At 37.4% G+C, this 24,253-nt stretch overlaps 4 protein-coding genes across 9 annotated transcripts in view; 2 read left to right on the top strand and 2 right to left on the bottom strand.

Moving 5' to 3' along the window:
- Positions 1-4,141, top strand: part of farsa (phenylalanyl-tRNA synthetase subunit alpha) — an 8,279-nt gene extending 4,138 nt beyond the window's left edge. The window contains exons 5-13 of the mRNA XM_027141751.2: positions 1-34; positions 604-732; positions 853-968; positions 1,042-1,126; positions 1,216-1,315; positions 1,574-1,742; positions 1,846-1,923; positions 2,937-3,051; positions 3,473-4,141. The exon at positions 1-34 is cut by the window's left edge and continues 59 nt beyond it. Coding sequence (XP_026997552.2) covers positions 1-34; positions 604-732; positions 853-968; positions 1,042-1,126; positions 1,216-1,315; positions 1,574-1,742; positions 1,846-1,923; positions 2,937-3,051; positions 3,473-3,578 — 932 coding nt within the window. The 3' untranslated portion in view covers positions 3,579-4,141. The remainder of the gene's footprint in view (positions 35-603; positions 733-852; positions 969-1,041; positions 1,127-1,215; positions 1,316-1,573; positions 1,743-1,845; positions 1,924-2,936; positions 3,052-3,472) is intronic.
- A 150-nt stretch (positions 4,142-4,291) lies between these two features.
- On the bottom strand, positions 4,292-6,973 carry LOC113639664. The gene is made up of 3 exons (XM_027141680.2): positions 6,830-6,973; positions 6,386-6,712; positions 4,292-5,088 (listed from the first exon to the last, which is right to left on the bottom strand). The coding sequence occupies exons 2-3, from the start codon at positions 6,690-6,692 to the stop codon at positions 4,775-4,777; spliced, it is 621 nt and encodes a 206-aa protein (XP_026997481.1). The 5' UTR covers positions 6,693-6,712; positions 6,830-6,973; the 3' UTR covers positions 4,292-4,774.
- Positions 6,974-9,927: 2,954 nt separating this feature from the next.
- On the top strand, positions 9,928-13,704 carry syce2 (synaptonemal complex central element protein 2). 5 transcript variants are annotated; one of them, XM_027141576.2, is made up of 5 exons: positions 9,928-10,086; positions 10,417-10,514; positions 10,601-10,695; positions 11,508-11,703; positions 13,143-13,704. In XM_027141576.2, exons 2-5 carry the CDS (start codon positions 10,440-10,442, stop codon positions 13,335-13,337), a joined length of 561 nt encoding a protein of 186 aa, XP_026997377.1. In that variant the 5' UTR covers positions 9,928-10,086; positions 10,417-10,439; the 3' UTR covers positions 13,338-13,704. The 5 variants fall into 5 exon arrangements, with proteins under 5 accessions (XP_026997377.1, XP_026997379.1, XP_026997378.1 ...); XM_027141578.2 differs by having other exon boundaries at positions 9,959-10,086; positions 10,394-10,514; XM_027141577.2 differs by having other exon boundaries at positions 9,960-10,086; positions 10,377-10,514.
- A 1,272-nt stretch (positions 13,705-14,976) lies between these two features.
- gcdhb (glutaryl-CoA dehydrogenase b) lies at positions 14,977-22,399 on the bottom strand. 2 transcript variants are annotated; one of them, XM_027141573.2, is made up of 13 exons: positions 22,132-22,398; positions 21,455-21,502; positions 21,256-21,368; positions 21,022-21,060; positions 20,288-20,428; positions 20,131-20,193; positions 19,727-19,897; positions 18,847-18,976; positions 17,894-18,110; positions 17,372-17,475; positions 17,015-17,140; positions 16,542-16,702; positions 14,977-15,732 (listed from the first exon to the last, which is right to left on the bottom strand). In XM_027141573.2, the coding sequence occupies exons 3-13, from the start codon at positions 21,362-21,364 to the stop codon at positions 15,659-15,661; spliced, it is 1,335 nt and encodes a 444-aa protein (XP_026997374.1). In that variant the 5' UTR covers positions 21,365-21,368; positions 21,455-21,502; positions 22,132-22,398; the 3' UTR covers positions 14,977-15,658. The 2 variants fall into 2 exon arrangements, with proteins under 2 accessions (XP_026997374.1, XP_047657013.1); XM_047801057.1 differs by lacking the exon at positions 21,455-21,502 and having other exon boundaries at positions 22,132-22,399.
- Between the last annotated feature and the right edge of the window lie 1,854 nt (positions 22,400-24,253).

Below are 24,253 nucleotides of genomic sequence, written 5' to 3'. Positions count from 1 at the left end.
AGGAGACTGAACTGACTCCAGAGATGATATCTAGGTGAGCTGTTCACCCTCAGGGTACGATGTTCCCTCTTTATTACAGGTGCCTTCTGAATGCAATTTTAAAATGATAACATAATATTCCAGTTATATACGTGTATCCTGAGCTGAGCTGCTTTAGACAGTTGCAGTTATAATGTCTTTGATAAGACACATACGGGTTTCCTCAAAAATGGTCAGCAAGAAGTTGCGTTTAAGACAAACTAGTTGAAATGCAAAGATAACCTGGTGAAAGATAAACAATTAGCCGTATATAAAAAATTCTTTTTAAAACAACTTACTAAATAAATTTACAATCTCACTGTAAATATCAAGAAACGAAAGCTAAAATTCATCTTCTATTCATCCTTTGTTCTCACACCCAAATATCTTAAGTGTATAGCAAAAACATCTTCCAATATTTTCAGAATGTTTTGTACACTCCCTCTGCCCCTTATGCCCCTGCTATGAATACGGCATAAAGGGTCAGTGTTCAGTTATAAGCATGATAATCTGATTCGAGAGCATGGATATAGACTGGGGTTCAGGTCTGTTATTACAAACATGTATATTCCTTTTTTGTTTTAGTGGAAGTTGGAAGGAGAAGAAGTTCAAGCCCTATAACTTTGAGGCAATGGGTGTGGCTCCAGACTGTGGTCATTTGCACCCACTGATGAAGGTGCGGACGCAGTTCAGACAGATCTTCCTGGAGATGGGGTCAGTTCCACTTAAGATTTAAACCTAATAATAATGATTAACTATGATTGACTTACTAGATTGTTTTTTGTTTTTATTTTTTTATTATTTTTATTTAAATGCAATGTTTGCCCTCTGAAGGTTCACAGAGATGCCCACAAATAACTTTATCGAGAGTTCTTTCTGGAACTTTGACTCTCTGTTCCAGCCACAGCAGCATCCAGCTAGAGATCAGCACGACACCTTCTTCCTGTCTGGTACAACTCCTATTCAGATCTTCTTTTTTTTTATTGTCGTTCACGATGAGTGTCTAAATAACTGTGTTTTCAGATCCTGCGGTTGCTCATAAATTTCCCAAAGATTACCTTGAAAGGGTGAAAAAGGTCCACACTGAGGGAGGATATGGGTCACAGGGGTGAGATATATCTACTTAAATAAATCTTGCATTCAGTATTGGTTTTGCTTTTAGCGCAGAATAATGTGTTTCGATGTTCCCCGTACCAGGTACAAGTACGACTGGAAGATCGAGGAAGCTCAGAAGAACATCCTCCGTACACACACGACAGCTGTGAGCGCACGAATGCTCTACAGACTAGCCCAGCAGGTAAACACTAAAAATCTCATTCTCAACACACTCCTATAAATTTATGAGCTCTTCAAAACCATCACATTATGGTAAAAAAAAAAAAAACAGTATTTATGATTGATCAGAGAGTTTGAATTAGTCATATGCACTATAAATCGAGTCGTATCAGGTAGTTACATGTCTCAGGGCTGTTACACTGTATATTTGTATACCATTATCCTGGAATAAATGTTGCACCTCTCATTCAGATATGGCGTGTGTCTCCCTGTCATTTAGGAGAAGTTCACACCAGTGAAGTACTTCTCTATAGACCGTGTGTTTCGTAACGAGACGCTGGACGCCACTCACCTGGCAGAGTTCCATCAGATCGAGGGTGTGGTGGCTGATTACGGTCTGACGCTGGGCGACCTGATGGGGGTTCTGCATCAGTTCTTCACCAAACTAGGTTAGTTCTACTGTCTTGTCCTTCTTCAACAAGCTGAACAGCCACCAGAGATTCTTCTAAATTGATTGATAGTACCTACACTTTTCTTTTCTCCTTAACATAGGTATAACTAAATTGCGTTTCAAGCCAGCTTACAACCCTTACACTGAGCCCAGCATGGAGGTGTTCAGCTATCATGAAGGTAAGATCGAAACCTCTGTCTGTTCTTTTACAAATACTTTTAATCTGACCAAAAGGGACTGACCTGAGAGTGCAGAGGAGGTTATCTCAGTTCTTCTGAAGTCTATCAGATTTCAATTGCAGCAAGAATACAATTTGACACTGAATCGACCCAACTGCAGGAAATGAACCAAATGGTCTGTGTATTTTTGATCTGTGAGCAACTTTTTTTTTACAATACAAGATCTTCTATATCTTCTATACTGACCTCTAAAATGCAAATTGAGCCAAAAGACAGAGCTGTAAGTATATTTTATATATATATATATATATATATATATATATATATATATATATATATATATATATATATATATATTCTGGGCCAAAGAATAAGAACACATTTTTTTTTATGGTTTCAAACAGCAAATGAACCGTGTGTTTTTTTGTTTTGTTTTGTTTTTTTTTAAACCATAATTCTTATTCTGACTAAAAGGTGTGGTCAGTTTCTTCAGAAATTAGTAATGTTTCCAGTCTCTCAAACAATCTACAGTTTCTCAATAAGTTTGAGTCGTGTTTCCGCCACACTGCAGGAACCAGTAATTTCATTGTGTGGCAAAAAACAACACAGCAGATATGAACAAGCTGAGATTTGAGTGACTTTTTTTAATAGCTTTTTCGTTGTTGCACAAAAAATGCTGGTTACATTTAAATCAGGTGCAGAAATGCGAGTAATTTCACAGTTCATGCCTGCATTGATTGCTGTGAGCAGGGTGTCATTAAAAAGCATGTAAAATAAATAAATACACGCTCTCGAGATTTTTCCTTCACGCTCGTGTCAAAATAAGATGTGCAGAACGCAGTGCTGAGGCAAAACATGCTTTTGAAATTGCTTGTTAGTTTGACACAGGTTTTTAAATGAGAGAGAGGAATGTCAACTGTGAAGCTTGTAATTAAGCAAACAATGCAAGCTTTACTCCAGCAGGTTCAACAGAACACTGATACTTTCTCTCTTTCTCTTTCTTGATCAATTAGGATTAAAGAAATGGGTAGAGGTTGGGAACTCTGGAGTCTTCAGACCTGAGATGCTGCTGCCTATGGGATTACCAGCGGATGTGTCTGTCATTGCCTGGGGGCTTTCTTTAGAGAGGTGAGCCACCTCTATCCAGATTACCATAGTAATCTGTAGTAACTCTGTTAACGATGAGACCTTTTCAAAATCCCATAGTTGCTTCCAGTGAATTACAATTACACACATGTTCAAACTAGAGACATTACCAGGCACACAGTCTCTGTATCGGGCTGCTATATATAGGATATAAGAGAAAACACATTAAATTTGGATTGGATTTGAAAAAGTAATTTATTTTTTAAATGTCTGGTGGCTTGGCAGTACCCAGCTGTGTTACACACACACATACATATACACACACACACACGCACACACACCTGTTTGCCCTACTTTTAAATCGCATCAGGCTAGGATTATTAATCTACATTTAAATGATCTATTGAGATCTGGACTGTGCGTAAATTGAAGTTTACAGATTACCCTGTGTTTTCCACCACAGGCCCACCATGATCAAGTACGGCATCAACAACATCCGTGAGCTTGTGGGGCACAAAGTAAACCTGCAGATGGTCTATGACAGCCCAGTGTGTCGCCTGGAGTCTTAAACTGCACTCAGGATCCCTCACAGGACAGAATATCCTGTCTCTTTGAAAGCCTCTCATACACAAATCTCATGGATTCATTCAAGCATCCTGGATCAGTCCACATTGCTCCATGTGAAAGTTACACTCTGTGACACTTGGCTGTGGGGCTACTGTCAGTATCTCAGTGATTTAAGAGACAATGCTAGGCTGACAACTTTGACAAAATGGAAAAAAATATTACATATTTTAAGTGAAACTTGCCAGCTGTAAAATACATTTGTTATCCCCATACAGATGCACTACTCCAACCAAATCCGCATGCACTCAGAACTAACATTAGTACTTACTAGTTAATTAGCATTCTGAATCAGCCCTTTTGGTTCTGACTGTAAGCAGTTGATCTGTATGTCTTTTATTACTGACCTAGAGGTTATATTTAATGAAGTACAGTTTATTCTGGCCTGTGTCTCACAAAAATAATATTAATGCTCTGTTATCTTCACAGCTCACATAGCACATGTACCAGCTTAAAGGGAAGCATTCATATTGTTAAAATGACCAATAAAACCTGTTTAAAAATTGAATTTGTAAGTGTGTGTGTGAGTATAAGTGTTTCTGTGTGTGATTCTACTTAAAGGTTAGCTGTGTAATTAAAGAGCTTAAATATCCACCCCTTAATCTGTTCGTCAGTGTCTTTACGTCAGGTGAAGCTTAAAGTGTGGGTTTACAGATTTGCTTGAGGGACGCAAGCTGTCACGTGTTTTACTGTGTGAATTTTAACTTCACATTTACATTTGTCAGGTTTTAAGATAGAGATACGCAGTTCTCAGATACTGATATTACAACCTTGATGTAAAAAAAAAGGTGATTAGCTATTAAAATGCACTTCTCATGAGCATGTTTTTCAATGCTTTACTTTTTGTTATTAGCAAGTAAACACTTTAGTTGCAAATTCAGGTTCTGAATTGTAAACTCTGAAGGCTTCACTCACCTATTCTCTGAAAGGAACTTGTTTAAACCATCATTCTTGTGTGTTTGTTTTCTTACAATTACAAAATCACTTTAAAGGCTCATAAGTGGTGGTGATTTTTATTGGTTTATTGGATCACACTTTCAATCCAACATGTGCGTTACTCATATCATACAAATCATAGTCTCGTGCTTCCAAAAACACTATTAGTGAGAGATGTTGATGTTGACCTTAATTCCATGGCCTTTTATAGATCTTGTGGAATAGAGCAGATAAACCCAGGGCTATAGGGCTGCTCATGACTGTTGGTGGTACAGACAGATGAGGGGATGTGTGGGTGTCCTATATGAGGGAAGAAGGATGGCATGTAAGGGATAGCAGCCAGCACTAAGGGACTTGTCTGAGAGCTGCCCTCTGAAGACAGCGGGATCACTACATCATCCTGGTCCCACAAGTGGAAGGCATTGTTTTGAGAGAGAGACAGTGTAACAGGATTAGGGTTGGTGTTTCTTTCGTCATTCTCTTTCTCCACATCATCCTCATTTGGGCCAAGTGCACAGTCTAGGAAAAAAAAACAACAGACATGCGTGGATGCTAAGCTGCGTTTGAACCGTTCAGAAATACTCAGTACTATTGATACTGCTAAAGGGGTTTCAAAGTCTTAAGATAATAAGTGGACCTAATCCCAATCTTAAATACATCTAAACAAATTAAAATGTTTTCATTTGCAGCCACTAATTCTTTTAAATCAATCTCAAAGCCACATGTTCTTTTCACTTTACTTTATGTTTCACACATTGGAAGTTTTACTTGATTGATTGATTGATTGATTGATTTGTTTTTATGTGTGGTTTATATACAATTATTTTATTTTCATATGATTTTCTAAGGGGGGCACGGTGGCTTAGTGGTTAGCATGTTCGCCTCTGCCTTGTGTGTGCGGAGTTTGCATGTTCTCCCCGTGCCTCGGTGGTTTCCCCCCGGTCCAAAGACATGCATGGTAGGTTGATTGGCATCTCTGGAAAATTTGTCTGTAGTGTGTGATTGCGTGAGTGAATGAGAGTGTGTGTGCCTTGCAATGGTTTGGCACTCCATCCAGGGTGTCCCCGTGACCCGAGGTAGTTTGGATAAGAAAATGAATGATTTTCTGGAATCTGATATTTTTCATGTGTATTACATGTGAAATTTTTTTCATGAGTTGCTTTTCATGTTTTTAAGCTTTATCCATTTGTTTTCATGATTTTTGTCTTACCCATAATTGTAAAATATTGTAAAAACTTATAAAGACTTGTAAATTATAACATGTAAAAAAAATTTATTTCATTTTTTTGACAGATTTTCTGCATGGATTTTCTATATGGGCTTTCTTCCTATAACTCACATAATTACATGTGAAATTATATAATGAAAAGTTCTTATTTATTTATAGAAATCTGTTCCATAAATTTTGATGTGTAGGTGTCTGTGGTGTCTGTCTTTGTAATTACGCTCGCTACCCTCAAAACACCATTACGATACGATTTATTAGTCCTGTGTTTATGCAGCTTAATGAATCGTACCATGAATACGTTTATTTATTTAATTATTTTTAAACCTTGAGTATTAAGAACAATATGGACTAAAAGTGAATTAGAGTATGAGTGTATATATATATATATATATATATATATATATATATATATATATATATATATATATATATATATATATATATTAGTTTCCAGAATTAAAGTAGTTCATTAAGAAGTTAAATTAGAAGTAATCACCGGAATCATATAGCTCACAGATCATTCTAAAAATGATGTCTAAAAACTTGGACAGGGTGACAGCATTGCATATATTCCAACCCTTTTCTTACCTACTACATCACTGGCCAGGTCTTTGATCAGATGTCCCACTATGGCATAAGCCACTGCGACCACCACCAGAGCAGCCATTAACAAATAGAGAACAGCTTTGGGGAGAGGAATCAAGTCCCGGGTTGTTGCCTTGTACTCCTCATATAAAGCATCCTCAGCAGGAAAGGAATACTGATATGCATGTCCGCTCTCATCCGTGATGTTGAAACTGGTCCTGTTCAGGGACATCAGTCTTCCTGTATTGTCCCACGAAAACTGTTTCATTCTCTCCAACAGTTTCTTCTCATCTTTCAGTAATTCACCCATTAGAGCATGAGTCCAATATTCTATAAACAGATATTTACAGATATTCTCTCAATATCTCAATTTCTTTTGGACAAAAAAATAATTCCATCCTGCTGAACTTATAGAAAGTGTTTAATTTGAGTTGTGATCAAACATACCTGTGATGTAATGGAAATGATGTCCATCCTTATTTGTAAGGGTATGAGTTATATGAGTGAATCTTCTACCACACAGATGATCAGGACTGTGAGTCTCCTCTACCAGAGGCTGTTTGTTCTCTGGTGCGCATCTTAGGTGCGCTCAGAACGCCTCCCTACTGCGCATGTGCAATGATTCCACGAGGGAACTGGCACTTCTTTTAACTTAGGCATCTGTTTACTCAGCTAATCCAACTAAATCCGCACTTGGTAAAGCTAATGATGACCCATTTTGAAGACGTGACGTGAATGATGTGTGAGCTACATGATTCCGGTGATTAGTGCTGCTTTAACCTCTTAATTAACTTTAATTCTGGAAAAAGGAAAGAAAAATGGACAAAATGTATAGATATTTCATTTAAACATTTAGTGCACTTGAGTTAGTGAGTGATTGAAGTGTAACTTTCATGCTAACTACACTAGATTCCCCCCTTTATTTAAAAAATAATAATACTTTTGTCACATTCATAATTTAGATTTTTCTTTAATTTGCTCTGGTTTTTGGCAGCATTTATCATCCTACCTATAAGTGTCACCAGAACAGAAAATGCTTGAGTGAAAAACATGATTGATTTACTTACAAAGATAAAGGATCTCTTTCACACTACTAGAATGATGGATTTCTCCTGTATTGTTGTAGATGGGGTCACTCTAGAATCCCATGGAGATAATATTATTGGACTGATAAGCCAAGCAGACTGGAACTGGATACAAAACCCTGCTAATGATGATTGTTGGTGGCTAATGTTATTATTAAGGCAATAATAAAATTAATCTACTAATCCTTTGTGCTGTTAGGAAATGAGGAAAATAAGAAAACCCTGAGATATGAAGAAACCACAGGTACCTGGTGCTGAGAATTGAACATCTGATGCATGTAGCTGGAAAGCACCAAGCATCTGAAATGTCCTGTCATCACTCTTTCTTCCCTGAGTGCAAACGCTTGAGAAGAACTTGCAAATCATGGACTATTTAAACTTCTATCACATTCAGCTCAGTGTGAAGCCTCTCTGTGAGAATGTCTTTCACCCTCTTAGTCACCTTCCACTATGTGTTCATTAGATGTTTCTTTGTTACTGTCACTTTGTTTCCTTGCTTTGTTATCTTGTTACATTAACATGCTTGTGTCTTTTGTTCTCAGATGATTTATTATTTTGGAAAAATAATTATTTATTGAGTTAGGTATTAATTTATCAGCACAAAATTAGAAATTGTACCAGCTCAGATCATCTTCTGTGCCATGAAATTTTTTGGACCTTCACTGAGATGAGGCCAACCGTGTGAGGATCCTGAGATATCTAGAGATTTACCAGATCCTCTGCTTCATGAAGTATTCAGACATACTAAGAGAGAGAGATGTGGTGTTTGAGGACCACCACCTTCTCATCAACATTTTGCAGACTGGATATTTATAATCACACCCTCCAGTGTCACCCAAATGAGAATTAGGTCTTTCAGTCTGGTTCCTCTTAAGGTTTCTTCCTTTACCATCCAAGAGAGTTTTTCCTCACCACAGTCACCTGAGTCACCCCAGACTTGCTCATTGGGGATAAATACAAATAAATTTAAATATATCTAATATTAATCTTGAATTTTTTATTATTTCTTGTATTATAAATCTTTATATTAATGTTTTGTTTTATGTTTATTTTCTGTAAAGCTGGTTTGAAAATGTCAATTGTTAAAAGCTCTATACAAATAAATATGAATTCGAAAAAATTTACAGGAGAATAAAACAAATATACTATAGTATAGTGGTATATGTAAAGCTTTGTACATTAAGAATCGCCCACTTCGGATAAAAGGCATGTTAACAGTGATGTTTAAATTACGAGAATCTCAGATTTTGTATCCTTTCTGTGTCACTCTATAGATACTGTGTCCTGCTCTCCTCTATTCCTGTACATCTTGTTGCTTTCTATTTTAGTATTTTGCATTTTGGTGAAATTTGGTCTCTAGTTTGATATTGACTGTCACATATTTCTGCCAACTGCTTTTCAGCTGTCCGTCGCAAGCAGACTAAATCTTAATTATTTCTCATTAATTAATTTTTAAAAAAATTGTATTTGGCTGCTTTCACAGTGGTCTGATTAACCACTATTACAATGTGAATTTGATTTGAATAAATAATTATGTTTGCCCGTGTGGCTAAAGTTGAGTGATCATCTTCATTAGAAAACTATGAGACTAAGTTTTCATTTCATGTGCCTTCCTCATCCCGCATCTTTTCCCCGGTTCTGAAGTTTCGAACAGCAGGGAGGATTATCCATGTTTTGCACAATCACTCTCTCATTGCTATTAGTGCTGTGCATTAACATGAACACAGGGCTTTGTCCATTTAGGGATTACTGCTCACTGTATTCCACAAATGCACATCAGGGCCAGTGGTGCTTTTAATAAGAGGGAAGCCTCAAATTCCCAGTTAAATATCTTAAATGCAATTATATAACAGCACTATGCCTGGTAGCATCACTGTTCAAAAACCCCATTTGAATGCAGCTAGGATGTTAGCAATAAAACTCACTCAGGTCAGTCAGGTCACTTTAATACAAAAGAAAGGAGGATGACAATAGAACAGTTATCGTATGCGATTGAGAAAGAACAATCACTGGTTTGTTCAGTTTTGTTGGGAGTCTGTAATATTTAGGCTTTAATAAAATTACAATGCTAAACATGTCCATTAAAAAAAGTTAAAATGACCAATCATTCATTACTGTTGTTTTATTTCATGGGAAAAATTCAACAGCCAGTGTAATAGGCCACATTTGAATAAACTGATGAATCAGTGGATGACACTTTTTCATTGCCTTACAGTTATTTTTTCAACAATGTCTATAATATAGCATTAATATTAGCACTTATCAACTTACAAAGATGGTCAACATATCAGTCAATAAATGTAAAGATATAAACAAGGACAATGGTAATGTAAATGAGTTGAATGTAGTTTAAGTTCAGTTATACAGAAGCCAGCAGCATTGAACGACTGAATCGTTTAGTTAGTGATCCGGTACAGTATTCAAGCAGCATTGAACGACTGAATCGTTTAGTTAGTGATCCGGTACAGTATTCAAACTGAAAGATTCGGTTCGTTATTACTATTCTGTATCAGTATTCTGCGCGCGTGCGGATTCTGTTTTCAAATGTATATTTAACGGCAACTGTAAACGAAGCTGAACTGCAAGTACAAAGTATAACGTGGAGGTTGAATCATTTTGGTATTATAACTTATTCGAATATATTCTAACTTATAGTAACTATAGCTAAATGAAACAATAGTAACTATAGCTAAATGTAACTATAGTAACTTATAGTAACTATAGCTAAATGTTAGCATATGCAGGACCTTACTCTGAAAATTCCGAATATCTCTTTATTAAAATGATATCAAACTTAAGTTACTGTTGCTGCCTTGGTGCTATGGTATTAGCCACCGTGTTTACTTTAAATACATATGTTAGCCTGGAGGATTTAGCCAACTGAAGCATGTTATTGTGTTAACTAACAGAGAGCTGTGTGTTGTAGTAACGAGCCCATGATACTTTTAGCCTTCCTCTGAGTCTAACAGGCCATGGATCAGCATTTCTTTGGACATCCCAATTCTTCTACATTTCAGTCAACGCCCAAAAACCGTGTTTCAGCCAAGGTAGAGATTGGACAAATCTGTGTTGATATAAATGTTACCCAAAGTCACATGAACAAGCTTCATTATTCTCGTATATTGTCTCCTAGGTGTCAAGAGAGGGTCATGGGCAAAGCTTCCACAATGACTCAGCTGGTGATAGGCTGTCTTTTGTAACCCTGGATGATAGCCATGAGCAGCAAAGGTGAATGTGCTTGAATGAAAAAGTGACCGTATTGCACTGGGACAGGGACGTGTTTATTTTTTAGACCATGTTGGAAACATGTCCATAACACGAATAAGAGTGAAATGTTTAAATGTTGTCTTTCTTTGCTGGTGTGTTTGTATCATATACAATTTATCACACTGTTGTTCATGGCATTTATCTCATATTTTCCCTAATCAGTCCCAAATGTGCCCAGATTTTTTTTTTTTAACATGATTCAGAACATCCAGTTAGTTCACAGAAAATGTGTCAATTTGTGGAATGTGAATTTGGAATTAGGGGAAGATTTTTACTATAAATAAAAAACTATTTTACTATAATCTGAACAGAAAATAATCTCATGGCTAATATCGATTAAATGATCAGAAGGTATTGATTGATTTTACAAAGCAGCAGTTTTGACAATGGTGTTGGCTGCAAGTCACATCACAGGTGTATACTAATGCACTGGGCCTAATATGGTATGTTTGTAAAGTAACAGCTAATGCACTTGGACCTGTATGGCAGAAACAGTTAATAAAAGTGTTGTTTAAAAAAAGAGGTGCTGGAAACAATATCTCCATTTTCCTATAACGACTGACTGTGTTTTATTCATTACATAATCATTTTATCTTTTTATACTTTCCACTTAAATGAATTCAGTTCATTTATTTTGCTTTCTAATTATGTCTTAAACGTCTTTGTAACAACATCAATAACCTTAGAACACTGCAATGTACAGGTCCTATATAATGTTGCTATAATTATTGGTGGATTTTCTTTCACTCTGTTTCTCTTAACATTTTTTAAAGCGAGGATTCAGGCATTAATGTCTCACATAGAAGTTCACCAATAAGTGAGTTGGATGAGGGCATTGGCTTCACACCTAGTAATGCGAGAATTGATGAAATTGGGAAGAAAGCCCAAGACCTTATAGAGAGGATCAACCAGAGCCGCACAATGGACCAGAAACTCATGAACAGCTTTGAGGAGAAGCTAATGAAGAAGGTACTAGCTGTTACGGTACATAGAAAGTGTGTGAAAGAACATGAAAAGTCATCTACTGTACATGTTTGATGCTTAGGATAGAAATGATATTGCTTGCATCAGAAGAGTATGATTTGCTGTAATGTGTAATGGTACAAAAGATAACGAAAAGGCTTGCCTTGATTTATTTGTATTGACTGTTATTGTTTTTTTGGTTTTTTTTAAACAGTTTTGCTGGGAAAATATATATGTTTCAATTACACGTCCCTCTATCTAGGCAGGTATATAGGGTTTAAGCGTATATGGTCAAGATGCTTCTGTTCTCCTTTGCAATCATTTTCTGGGAAAGCTCCAGTGTTCGCTTGTTTATAAAGCTCCAGTGTTTAGAAGGACTGGTTGGCCCTTAAAGATGTAGAGAAACTGAGAAAGCAGATGATTTAAAGTTAGAAGAAGCAAATCAATAGTTAAGAAAATCAATACAAGGCAAGTGCTGAGTCATGTCACTGGATACTCTTGTCATGCTTTGACAAATATTTTAGAGAAGGACAAAACCACTAATAATTTTGAATTTCATGAAATTTAGTCTAATGCAGAAGTTAAAGCCACCCAAAACTCTCATACTTTGTCATTTAGGGCACAAAGGTGCATCTCAGTAAAAATTGAATGTCGTGCAAAAGTTAATTTATTTCAGTAATTCAACTCATAATGAAACTCATGTATTATATAAATTACCATCTTCTAAATTATAAGAACCGCAGCCTTGAGAGGCTTAAGCAAAATTGATTCAAGAATTTGGGTGAACTTCTCAAGGGATGGACTGAGGCTGGGGGCAAGGCATCAAGAGCCACCACACACAGATGTGTCAAGGAGTTTGGCTATACTGTAGTTGTCATATTCCTCATTATGCCATCCCTGAACCACAGACAAGGTCAGAGGCGTCTTAGCTGTGCTAAGGAGAAGAAGAACTGGACTGTTGCCCAGTACTCCAAAGTCCTATTTTCAGATGAGAGCAAGTTTTGTATTTCAATTATAAACCAAGGTCCTAGAGTCTGGCGGAAGGGTGAAGAAGCTCATAGCCCAAGTTGCTTGAAATCAAGTGTTAAGTTTCCACAGTCTGTGATGATTTGGGGTGCAATGTCAGCCGGTGGTGTTGGTCCACTGTGTTCTTTGAAAACCAAAGTCACAGGCCACTGTCAAAGACCACCTCAGCAGTGCCACAGACTGATCACCTCCATGCCAATCCAAATTGAGGCAGTAATTAAAGCAAAAGAGCCCCTACCAAGTATTGATTACATATACAGTAAATGAACAAACTTCCAGAAGACAAACAATTCAGTAAAGATGTTTTTTTATTGATCTTATGAAGTATTCTATTGTAGTCTATATATCTACCCAAATAGGCCTCATTTCTGTGTCTTTCTCTGACACCTATAGTGTGTGTTTTATGTGTGATGGTATAGGTGAGTGAGATGTGCCAGCAGGTGAAGGAGCAGATGTTTGCATATTATGAGAAACACAGCCAAGGGATGGAGACAAAGCTTTCTGAGCTCACAGAAGTGTTGGAACGCAGCAGTCAGCTCAGCATGGAGCTTCAGGGAGCCAGCCAGACACTGGCAGCCATTAACAAAGGTCTACAGCAAACCCCAGAGCAGTAGATACAAAACCACACAACAAGGAGCCTAAAATACGTCCATTTCATTTGTTAGAATAGAAATTGCTTATTACAAAGGTAACGTAAGACTGTATATATTTTGAAGGTTTATGATTCCCAGTTTGTAGTAGCAAGACCAGAATAAGTTCTTAATATTCAAAGTATGTTACTGTTTAAAGATGGAAGAAAAATAGCAGGAACACTGAAATGTATTTAATACAATACTGAATTTAAGTGACTCTGTCAGTGGAGCAACAAAAAGATTTAAAACATTAAAAATGTTTTTCAGAGAGTGCTATAACGAAGACAGTAGATATAAGAGTCACACCCTGTGTTTTGAAATTTTATGTATTATTAAAAGGTTATATGTATTAATGCCTTAAACTATTTCTTTACTTTTGCAGCACAAAAAATTACACAAAAATTCGTGCGGCACCTTCTGGGAGCTATAGTTCATTTTCACATGAAACATCAGTGGGGAAAATGAGATCACATTGATTGTTCTTGGCAGACAAGAAGATTTCTGTCTGTCTGTGTCCTCTCTCATGAACAAGGCATTTCTTTCTAATGAATTACTGGAACAATTTGGTTTCAGCTGTAGGAACTTTCAGATCAGTTGTTCTTTACAAAGTGAACAGTGAGTGCTATCACACTCACTATCACAGATGTGTTTGTTGAACATAGCATTCCAGTTTTATTCCAACTTTGCTCTACTAAAAAGCTTTATTCTGTGCAAATGATTTCCACACTCGGATAAGCGGTAGAAAATGAATGAATGAATGATTTCCACACGGTTTTAGACTGTGGCTGTGGGGATTAGTGCTCATTCAGCCACACGAGCATTAGTGTGACCAGTCACTGATGTTAGGTGAGGAGGTCTGGGGCACATTCGGTATTCCAATTCATCCTCAAGGTGTTCAGTGGGGTTGAGGTCAGAACACTTGATTCCTTCCACATCAACTTTGGCAAAGCATGTATGTATGTGTGTGCGTGTGTGTTTGTGTGTGTGTGTGTGTGTGTGTGTGTGTATGAAGCACACTTTGTGCATCATGCTGAAACAATTTTGGGGCCTTTAGCTCCAACTGAAGGTAGACTGTAATGCTGTAGACTGTAAGACATTCTACACAACTGTGGGCTTCCAACTTTGTGACAACAGTTTGGGGAAGGAGCATTTGTGTGTGATGGGCAGGTTTCCACAAATCTTGGGTCATATCGTGTACAACCATTCTCTGTAACTTGTATAAAAATTCTCAACAAGGTCATTTAACCTCCTGAGAAGAATGAAAAACTGATAGGAGTCTTAGTGAGCAGGCTGGGATATCCCTTACACTTTGTGGGGCACTAAGAGGAAAGAATCCTTCGGATCTCTAGTATGATTAAAATATCTACTTCTCTACTATGTGAAATATTTCTATGCTAAAAGAAGTTCTCTAATCCAGGCTCATGAGGGCTCACTGAATAATTTAATTATGTAAGTGTTTTTTTATAGGAATTATTTAAATATGACAAAAGTTTAGGTATTTAATTTGTTACTTGTCTGTACATGTGTGCATACACATAAAAAAATAAAGTAAATTATTTTAAAATAAAGTCTTAAAAGTCTCAAAACATCTGACCTCAGCTTAGATAGATAAGAAAGGCAGTGAACACAAAAGTCAGTTTATTGTCATAGCAAGTAAATGTCATTGTCAGGCCAGCTTAAACGGACCATGCATATCTAAAGGTAGATGTAGTAGTTTCAATTCCTCCTTACAAACCAAACAACTAGGATATATTTAATTTTATCACCATTTCTGCTCATAAGGCTGATTTTATAATCCAATTCCGAGGTGAGCTGCATTGCATGTAATAGTTAACATTTACACATCAATTTTAAAATATAAACATTTTTATCTGTGCCTGACTAACTCATATATGCTTATTTTGAACATATGTATCCTAATACAGCAACAAAAACTATTGCACACTCTAGCTTACATTGGCTGGATTCATTTATTTCTGTTCTTACAGAATTTAACGTGTTTCTAAAATGTACTGATACTAATTTACTGTGCGTTGAGAATGACCATGTCCTCTTCTTTGCTACTTTTAAATTGACATAATTTATATACAAAACCAAGGGGTCACTGATTTCTGGTCAGAGTACAAAAATACTTTTAAATGTCTTCTGAAGAACAAGACAAACTAAAGATAAAATTCTGTCAAAGACAAATAGGCAACTTACAATAGTTAGAAATTCACTCTCATTGTTGCCACACAGTATGTGAAAAGCCAGCAGCATTCTGTGTAGTACAAGTGCTAGACTGTTTTGGACAACGTAGTGCTTTACTTCTCCACAGTAAATGCCTGCAGGCCTGTGATGGCTCTGCCCAGGATCAGAGCATGGATATCATGAGTACCTGCGAAATCAGAGAGAGAAATTGGTTCGTTGCATAGCAGTGTGCACATGATCTGTAGCAAAAAGCACACACTGCTTCTTCATCTCATATGATCTGATGCATAAATACACCGCTGACATCCAGCAAAAAAAAAATCACTGTATGTGTGAATGAAACTTAACGATATACAGGGTATGAAGGGTAAATCTGTATAGGGAGTGGTACAAGGCTGGGTTTATATGTAGAAATAAAGAAATAAAGCATTATGGTACATATGTGATAGAGGAAAATTTTCCAATGGCAGCACCAGATTTCCCGAGCCAGAATAGGAATAATGTGTAGTCCTGCTCGATGTGGTCAAAGCACAGCACATTTATATATAGTCCATTTGTGGGTATGATCGGGTGACAACTAAACACCCACACACACCAGGTGATTACTAAGGTGTTATAATAAACCAACTATCAATTAAATATATTTTATTTATTGAAATAACATCACAACATACTTTAACTGATTAAATACTATTTCCATATCATGCTGTGAAACATCAGGCTTTCTATTCAAACATAAGGAGCTTCGGAGCTCGCCCGTGTGTTCACCTTGTTGCATTATGACAAATTGGTCCCCCAGAGCATCTTAGCTCTGTCATGCCCTGTAGTAAACATCAAGTTTTGTTTGTCCAGCTAAATGAAATGCTTGGATGTAAACAATGTAATCTCTGGAGCCACAGCATCTTTAGGCATAGCCATGATTTAATATAATCCCGGAGTCAAACTAATGCCGTGAGCGTTAGAGATAACAGTTTGAATCGAGAACCGTCCACTCACCTTCATACGTGTTGACGGCCTCTAAATTCATGACATGGCGGATGATGTGGTATTCGTCAGCGATACCGTTGCCACCCAGCATGTCCCGTGATTGTCTGGCGATGTCCAAGGCCTTGCCACAGCTATTCCTCTTAAGCATGGAGATCATCTCTGGACTTGCTCTGCAGAGGGTCAAACAAGATACAAGCCGTTTCCAAGGAACTAGCTACATAAACTAAAACTGTTGAGTATAGATCATATGTCAAAAAGAGTAATCCATCTGAACAACCTGGATATTAATCTTCATTATAAACAAGCTTTCTTAGATAGTTTGAGATTTATCTTGAGTTGACTAAAATTATTTTGTTGATATTTTCACTAATGCACCTCCTATGTTACTCAGAATGCTGTATAACTATCAGCTTTACTTCTTTACTCTATGCAGCTCTCACATTTCCACTTGCAATAATCAGAAAGACCCAAAGCAGACGTACTTCTTCTGATCGATGAGCCTGCCCAGTTGCAGACAGGACTGCAGGCCGAGTGTAATCTCTGTTAGCATGTCTGCCATCTTCTTCTGTATCAGCTGGTTTCTGGCCAGTGGCACCCCAAACTGGATCCTTGTCAACATGAACACACAAGATTTAACACGTTTGTACAAAGACAAGCCTGTCTTTCTGGCTAAGCAGGTACATTTTTCTCTCCAGATGGAGAGTTATTCGATCCTGGAGTAAGCAATGTCCTGCTCTGTTATCCAAAAATATGAATCTGTGAGAAACTGATGTCATGATGCACATGTTCATGTGATTTTTATCCCAGCGTTGTTCACTATACTGCTGCAAGGTACTTACCTGTCCATTGTGTACTGACGTGCGGCATGGAAGCAGAACTCTGCTGCGCCAAGCGCTCCCCAGGCGATCCCATAGCGAGCGTTGTTTAAGCAGCCAAACGGACCCTGCATAATGACAAAAACAGGATATAATCACTTTAGAGCAAGTTTTCCATAGAAGAATAAAAAGACCATATATAATAACAGGATGGATAAGACCTTTCTTCATGTCTGTCTAATTCTAAGACCTTAAAGGTGTAACAGTTGTGTTATAAAAGTCACATTCATAACGTTATTGACAGAATTCAAGAAGTCTTATAATCAATAATGGGTAAATACTAGTGTTAAATTGAAGTGTTAGAATTCCTGAATCCAGATCAGATGGATAGAAACTAAAGTATCACTAATTCTGTAGCACACAGACAAGCAACCATTTTTATGGTCTTAAAAACGATTCTATTTTTTACACAGCAAATAATATTTTATCTGATTTTTATCCAATCTAGATATTTAATCACTGTTTTCTACAGTGTTTGGTTTTTACCCCGAGTCCAGACACATTGGGCAGCAGGTTCTCTTCAGGCACCTCCACATCATCCATGACGATCATGCCGGTGGAGGAGGCCCGCAGGGAGAACTTGCCCTCGATTTTGGGGGTGCTGAGACCTTTCATGCCCCGCTCCAGTATAAAACCACGTATTTTATCATCGTCACACTTGGCCCACACCACACAAATATCAGCCACAGGAGAGTTTGTGATCCTGATGTGAGTGTGTGTATAGAGAGAGAGAGAGAGAGAGAGAGAGAGAGAGAGAGAGAGAGAGAGATACAGAATGGCAGAGAGTGTGACAGAAAGAGAGTGAGACAGAGAGAGACAGAGCGAGAGAGACCTTATCACTCACGTAATTCAAGGATTTCATAAATATATACAGTGTAAGGGTTTTCTATGGAATCTTTAGCACATTAATAAAATTCATTACAGTTTTCTCACAACCCAGAAAAAGAGCTCACTACCGAGAGTTTGAAAACACTGCCCTCAAGTGGACAAAGACGATAAATTACCTCATGTTTTCCCCCAAAACAAGTCCACTAACCAGTGCATAGTGAATCTCAGCCAAAACTGTTCTGTGTATCAGATTTTAATTTTCATGAAAATTTAATTTCATTCAATAATAAATTAAGGATTTCCATTAAATAAAAATAATCTACATTATTCTGGAAAGTGAAAAACGAAACCTGAGTTGTATTAGAAATGCTACAGTCTGTAGTGTGAGTAACGTTCCAGGCAGTAACATGATCCTCCGTCTATTTATATCTAGACTGAAGAGAAGACATGGTATAATGATGGTTTACTGTAGTGGTGTTTAATCATCGCCAACCCTTTTAACTGAATCTAAAACAATGACCTTTGCTCATTACAGACTTGTGTCTTTACAGCAGCAACCAACACAAGCACACAGTCATGATACAGCTGGTGGTGTTAAACTTTTTACTCACCATGTTTTGGACCCCGTGAGGGTGAAAGTGCGACTGGAAGCGTTATACTTGGCTCTGGTCTCCATGCTGCCAGGGTCACTGCCATGGTTCGGCTCAGTCAGGCCGAAGCAGCCCAAAATCTCTCCTTGTGCTGCCGTCATAAACACCACAGAACACAACAACACACAGTCACGTATTTGTAGTTTTTTTTAAAACTTTACCACACAGATACACATCGATCCTACATTCGATATCAGCACTAAAACGTTAGATACAAACATCACATGTTCCCGAAAAACACAAAACGTGTATAATTACAGGGAACAATACATTTTAAAATTAGCAAAAAAAATAAAAACAGCTAATAGGCAGAACATATACTGTAGGTGGATACAAAAAAGTTTACACACCCCTGATAAAATTAAACTAATCTAAATCATGTCAGAACCTTATCCATCCATCCTCAATTATTGGTGTGGTTCGTTTTTCTCCTTCTATTTTTCCCTTCCTTTTTCTCCAAGTTTGATTAATTTTAGTGGTAAGAAATACTAAGATTAAGAAAACTGTACATGTTGGTTAGATACAAAAGCGAGTGACAGAAAGCTTTTTTTTTAAGAATTTGGGCAAAATGGGTTAACATTTGCATGTGGATTTTGTTTAATGCTTTTAACCCAAATCTTTCTCTGTAGTGCAAATGAACTGATCATCATCATCATCATCGCTCTTGAATAACCGGAATAATCGATATCGTACAATAGCCCAATGCTGATCTATTAGCATTCTACATTCAGGGAATGTGTGTTGTCAAATCTTATTTGATACTGATGTAATTTCCACTTAGTGTTTAATTGATGCATGTGCACTCTGTACATCTAGTCATTGTTTGGAGTTGCAGTGTTACCCAGCTTGGGCAGATATTTCTCCTTCTGCTCCTCCGTGCCATAGGCGTTGATTGGGTGCATGACCAGAGAGGACTGCACACTCATCACCGAGCGGTACCCACTGTCCACTCTCTCCACCTCACGTGCAATCAGTCCATACGCAACATAACTCGTTCCGGCACAGCCGTAACCTGGAGCAGAGAGAGGCACAGAGCAGAGAGAATTCAAATGAAGCAAAATGCAGACAGTGCAAACCCACTCTGCATTTGAACATTCTATAAATACATAGACTTCTCGCAAATGTTTAGTCAATAGGTGATGAGGACAAAGTTCCTTAATTCCTCTAACAAGCTGCTTAGTCAGGATTTTATAACATTATTATAGTTTTACTGAGTGCTTTTTATTACAGCAGAATTTTCCTTACCTTTAATGGTTGGGCCCAGAGCTCCTAGCTCACCCATCTCATTCAAAATCTCACGATGGAAAACTAGATTCCAAATAAATAATATATATTTTTTAAACAATTCACAGGAAAGAGGAACATTGAGATAAATTAAATGATCATGCAGGCTGCTATATACCTTCATTTCTGTTGGCCGTCAGGATGCGTGGCATGAGCTTCTCTTGACAGTAGGTATGGAAGGTGTCTCGGATCATAATCTCCTCCTCCGTCAGCAGACCCTCCAGGCTGAGGGCGTCACGCCAGTTAAACTGTATTTTTGCTAAAGGAGGACGTAAAGGAGAATTGAAATATCAGGACCACAAGCATAATCTCAAAAACCAATTAATTCATCTAATTGGATTTTTTTCCTCTTTATTTTTTCATTCAATTATTTTTTTTCATTTTGAAATGATAACACTGTTGCACACACAGTAGTTTCAAAGTAAATTATGAATAAAAAATAACAATAATTTAAAGCAAATCATTAGAATATCTTGATTCCCTAAATGGTTCTGTTAGCGCTAGACAACAACATTTTGTGTATTTATTAAATCTATGCTGTAACTGTTAATTAGATAACATTTTGCAAAACAACAGGCCTCATTTATAAAGCTGGATACAAACGGATTTATGTGTGTTCAAATAATATGCAAGACATCTGATATTTATGAAAAGACCATAAATTAAAAAAAAACAAAAAAAAAACCATTGGGATATTTGTCCTGCTGCTGACTGTGAATAAACACTGATATATCTTAGCCATTTTCTTAGCCAGAAAGTGTTTGGCGTCTCGATTATCTTTGAGCTAGTTCACAATGTCAAGAATAACACCGAGAACATTAGAAAACACAGAGAGGATAAATAACGGCTCACCTGCTTTGACTTGCTTCTTCTCTGCACCTTTCTCTGCCTCTGAAAAAAGCATTCATTATAAAATACAGCATCTAATTTTTAAAAGTAGCATCTAAAGTTGAATCACTATAATAAAACTTCATAAGTAAAAGAGCATTGGAAAATACTTGCATGCAAATAAATGTAACTGATGAGCTGAGTGGTACAGTGTATGAGTGAGTTATATTTTCACACCTAGTCCAGTTGCACTCTCACCTCTCTGAGCCTGTGCTACAGTGCCCTGGGCTCTTAAACCTGACGTAAACACACATCTCTGTGGCCTGCCAAGTAGACAACACACTCTTCTTAATGCCATAGTGGACATCTCTCTGGGGGGAAAAACGTGTGCGTAGTTAAAATAGAAAATCAAGTGAATACAGAATAGCTTAAAAAGGAGCTACTACTGCATACTCACGTCTAACTACGGGTGGTTAGGGTGCTGTGTGTAGAGTAATAGAGCACACTGTTGGGAAATAAGCAAATACAGAAATTCTTACACAAGCACAGTAAGGCAGCGATCAGCTGAGCTCATACTGATTAAAGATTTATTTATTAAGAGCCAAAACGTTGTGCATTCAACACATTGAGGTGGTATGTGGTAGTGGTTAAATTGTTGGACTACTGACCAGAAGGTCATGAGTTTGAGTCCCATTTTCTCTTTCCCCCCCTTTTTACTTCTTCTCCCCCCTCCCGGCAGTCCATTTTGCCCTGGCTTTTAGCCTTTTTGTTAAGTTGTTGGACTACTGATCAGAAGGTCAGGGGTTCGAGTCCCATCTCCACCAAGCTGCCGCTGCTGGGGCCCCTAAACAAGGCCATTAACCCTCAATTGCTCAGTGTTATAAATTGATAAAGGGCTTCTGCTGGAAATGCAAATTTTGTTCATACGAGTTGAACTATTTCGCTCAGATCCAGCTAGACATCTATAACCAAGCTGCAATAATATTTTATTAAACAAACGGTGAACATATTATGTATAAAAACCATAACATAAAATAATGATTAAATGAACGTTCACGTGACGTTTGCATCCTGCCTCCTGGTGTCTGGCCTACAAGCAACAATCAAGTCGTGAAGCTGAATAAGGAAACTTACCTTAAGCTCTCGAAACCAGACCCAGAAGTGGTTCAGCCGACGTTCGATCGACGACAGACGGGGCAAATTGCGTCAGTTGGGTCAAAGTGAGGTCACACACGGGACGTTGAGTCGGCCATCTTGAAAGGGTCAAGGTTTCGAAAATGAGCACTAGCGCTCGGCGTAATAATTGTCTTATTTTGAGGGGTTAAAGATTGTGAGTACGATCAAACATTTGATCAGTTCAAACACGGTATCTTCCCCAACTGGTTTAGTGGCACATCTTGTTAAACCGCACCTCATGTTAGGGTTTTTACAGTTATTCTGATTGGCTGTGTAGAGGTAGGTGTGTGGACTAGACAGCCAATCAAAATATACACTGAGTTTTCTACGGCATTGCACGGTGGCCATAAAGCACAACAAAATCAAAAAAGATAACGCAAAGGGTCCTTATTGAACACCACGTCCTTGTAATAATAATAATAATAATAATAATAATAATAATAATAATAATAATAATAATAATAATAATACAACTAACACACACACACACACACACACACACACACACACACACACACACACACACACACACACTATTATTACCTGATTTTTCACACCCTATTTAACAGCAATTTAAATCAGTGAAATAAAATAAAAAGTTTGATGAGCCTCTGGTCAACTTAATTATAAAGGACTGGCAACCATTTTGGATCAATGGGTGTTTTGGAGATTTTGTACAAACAAACCATATTCAAGAAGGGCTTCTGTAGATGCCCTTTAGGCAACGGCGAGAAGAAACTGCATAAAAACGACAATCATTTGATTGTTTGATCAATATGAGGAAGTGACAGCAATTTTGGCCTCCTTACTTTCATTCCTTCATCATTAAATAGTCAGCCAGTGAATTCAGGTTCTTGAACCTAGATAGTTTCAGCATAAAATATAATTCCAATAGTCTCGATGCTTCATTATAACAGCAGTAAGTTATGCCATAGCCATACTGAATAATTTGAATTTACAGTGTCGGGTGGAAACTGAGGGTTTTTGCAATGGCTTCCACATTGGATGCCAGATTCAACATTGTGGATTTAAAATTTTCTGCAAACAAAGCAGTATAGTATAACATCCGAGCGCTGTGCTGTTATCCATTCAGTATCTTAAGCACAAAAGTCATTCATCAGCCATCGACATCAGCAGGATCAACTCTGGTCAGTCAGAAGTATTAAGACAATTGCTCAACAGCAGAGTGGGTGAAAAAAACAAAGTCAAGGAGTGTCGCTGCTGATGCCACTTTTCAGGTGGTTCAGTGAATGTTTTCCCCCCCCAGTGGTATCTCTCAACCTCATATCAGTCTTCTGGATTACTGGCACAGACATCTTACCTCATTCCCCAAATCGACAAAAACATATCTCTTGCTTCCAACCTCGGTGCCATGTGAAAAAGTATTCCCCAAAGCTGAAGAGATTTTGAGCAAGAGGAGAAAACATTTCAACCCAAGTTTAGACACGTCATGTTTCCTTGCCATGAAAACAACAACAACAAAAAACTGGTTAATTGTATTTTTTAATAAAAAATACATTTTAATACCCAAGCCCAGTACAATAACTCTTCACACAGTTTAGAATTTATAAAAGCACAAACATCAACACCCTTAAAAACTGATAAAAGTCACATATTTTAAAAACCTAAACACAAAGTTATGGAATTAAAATATTTCATATTTTAATTATTCCAAGTTTATTAAAAAACATTATCTAGTTTTCTGCACAGTGGTACAGCCATGTTTTATTTCTGTCTACGGATGTATTTTTAAGATTATAGTATTTCACATTTGTCTCCTATGGAATAAAAAGCTGTCAATAATAATCTCAGCGCGTCGTTTTTTTCTCTCGACTGTCTGAAAAGGAGCCTGCATATAGATTGGGAATGTTATCATTATCATTACCATGAAATCATGACCCTGTCTGTATTCTGCAGACCGGCCACTAGGTGTCATTGTGTCGCGATGATTCGAACGTTTTAAAAACTCGAATCTTGTTTAAAACGAGTCGTTTCATTTGATTCACCTTCGAGATTTCAGAGGTCCCATTTAATTTCTAGTTCTGAATTTATATAAATCACATAGAAGGAAAGAATACGA

Source organism: Tachysurus fulvidraco, chromosome 15 (genome assembly GCF_022655615.1).
Source record: "Tachysurus fulvidraco isolate hzauxx_2018 chromosome 15, HZAU_PFXX_2.0, whole genome shotgun sequence".
NCBI classification, from domain to species: Eukaryota; Metazoa; Chordata; class Actinopteri; order Siluriformes; family Bagridae; genus Tachysurus; species Tachysurus fulvidraco.
The sequence above is the reverse complement of the archived record's forward strand: the minus strand, read 5'-3'. Positions and strand labels throughout refer to the sequence as shown.

Bases quoted from the DNA above. Each gene is read 5' to 3' on its own strand.
- LOC113639664 (XM_027141680.2), bottom strand. From the start codon at position 6,692: ATGGGTGAATTACTGAAAGATGAGAAGAAACTGTTGGAGAGAATGAAA. The intron at 5,089-6,385 runs GTAAGAAAAGGG...TTTTTTTCCTAG, and splicing joins CCTGGCCAGTGATGTAGTAG to ACTGTGCACTTGGCCCAAAT.
- syce2 (XM_027141576.2), top strand. From the start codon at position 10,440: ATGGATCAGCATTTCTTTGGACATCCCAATTCTTCTACATTTCAGTCA. The intron at 10,515-10,600 runs GTAGAGATTGGA...ATTGTCTCCTAG, and splicing joins AAAACCGTGTTTCAGCCAAG to GTGTCAAGAGAGGGTCATGG. The intron at 11,704-13,142 runs GTACTAGCTGTT...GTGATGGTATAG, and splicing joins AGGAGAAGCTAATGAAGAAG to GTGAGTGAGATGTGCCAGCA.
- gcdhb (XM_047801057.1), bottom strand. From the start codon at position 21,364: ATGTCCACTATGGCATTAAGAAGAGTGTGTTGTCTACTTGGCAGGCCA. The intron at 20,429-21,021 runs GTGAGCCGTTAT...GTCCTCCTTTAG, and splicing joins GAAGAAGCAAGTCAAAGCAG to CAAAAATACAGTTTAACTGG. The intron at 20,194-20,287 runs GTATATAGCAGC...TTTGGAATCTAG, and splicing joins GACGGCCAACAGAAATGAAG to TTTTCCATCGTGAGATTTTG.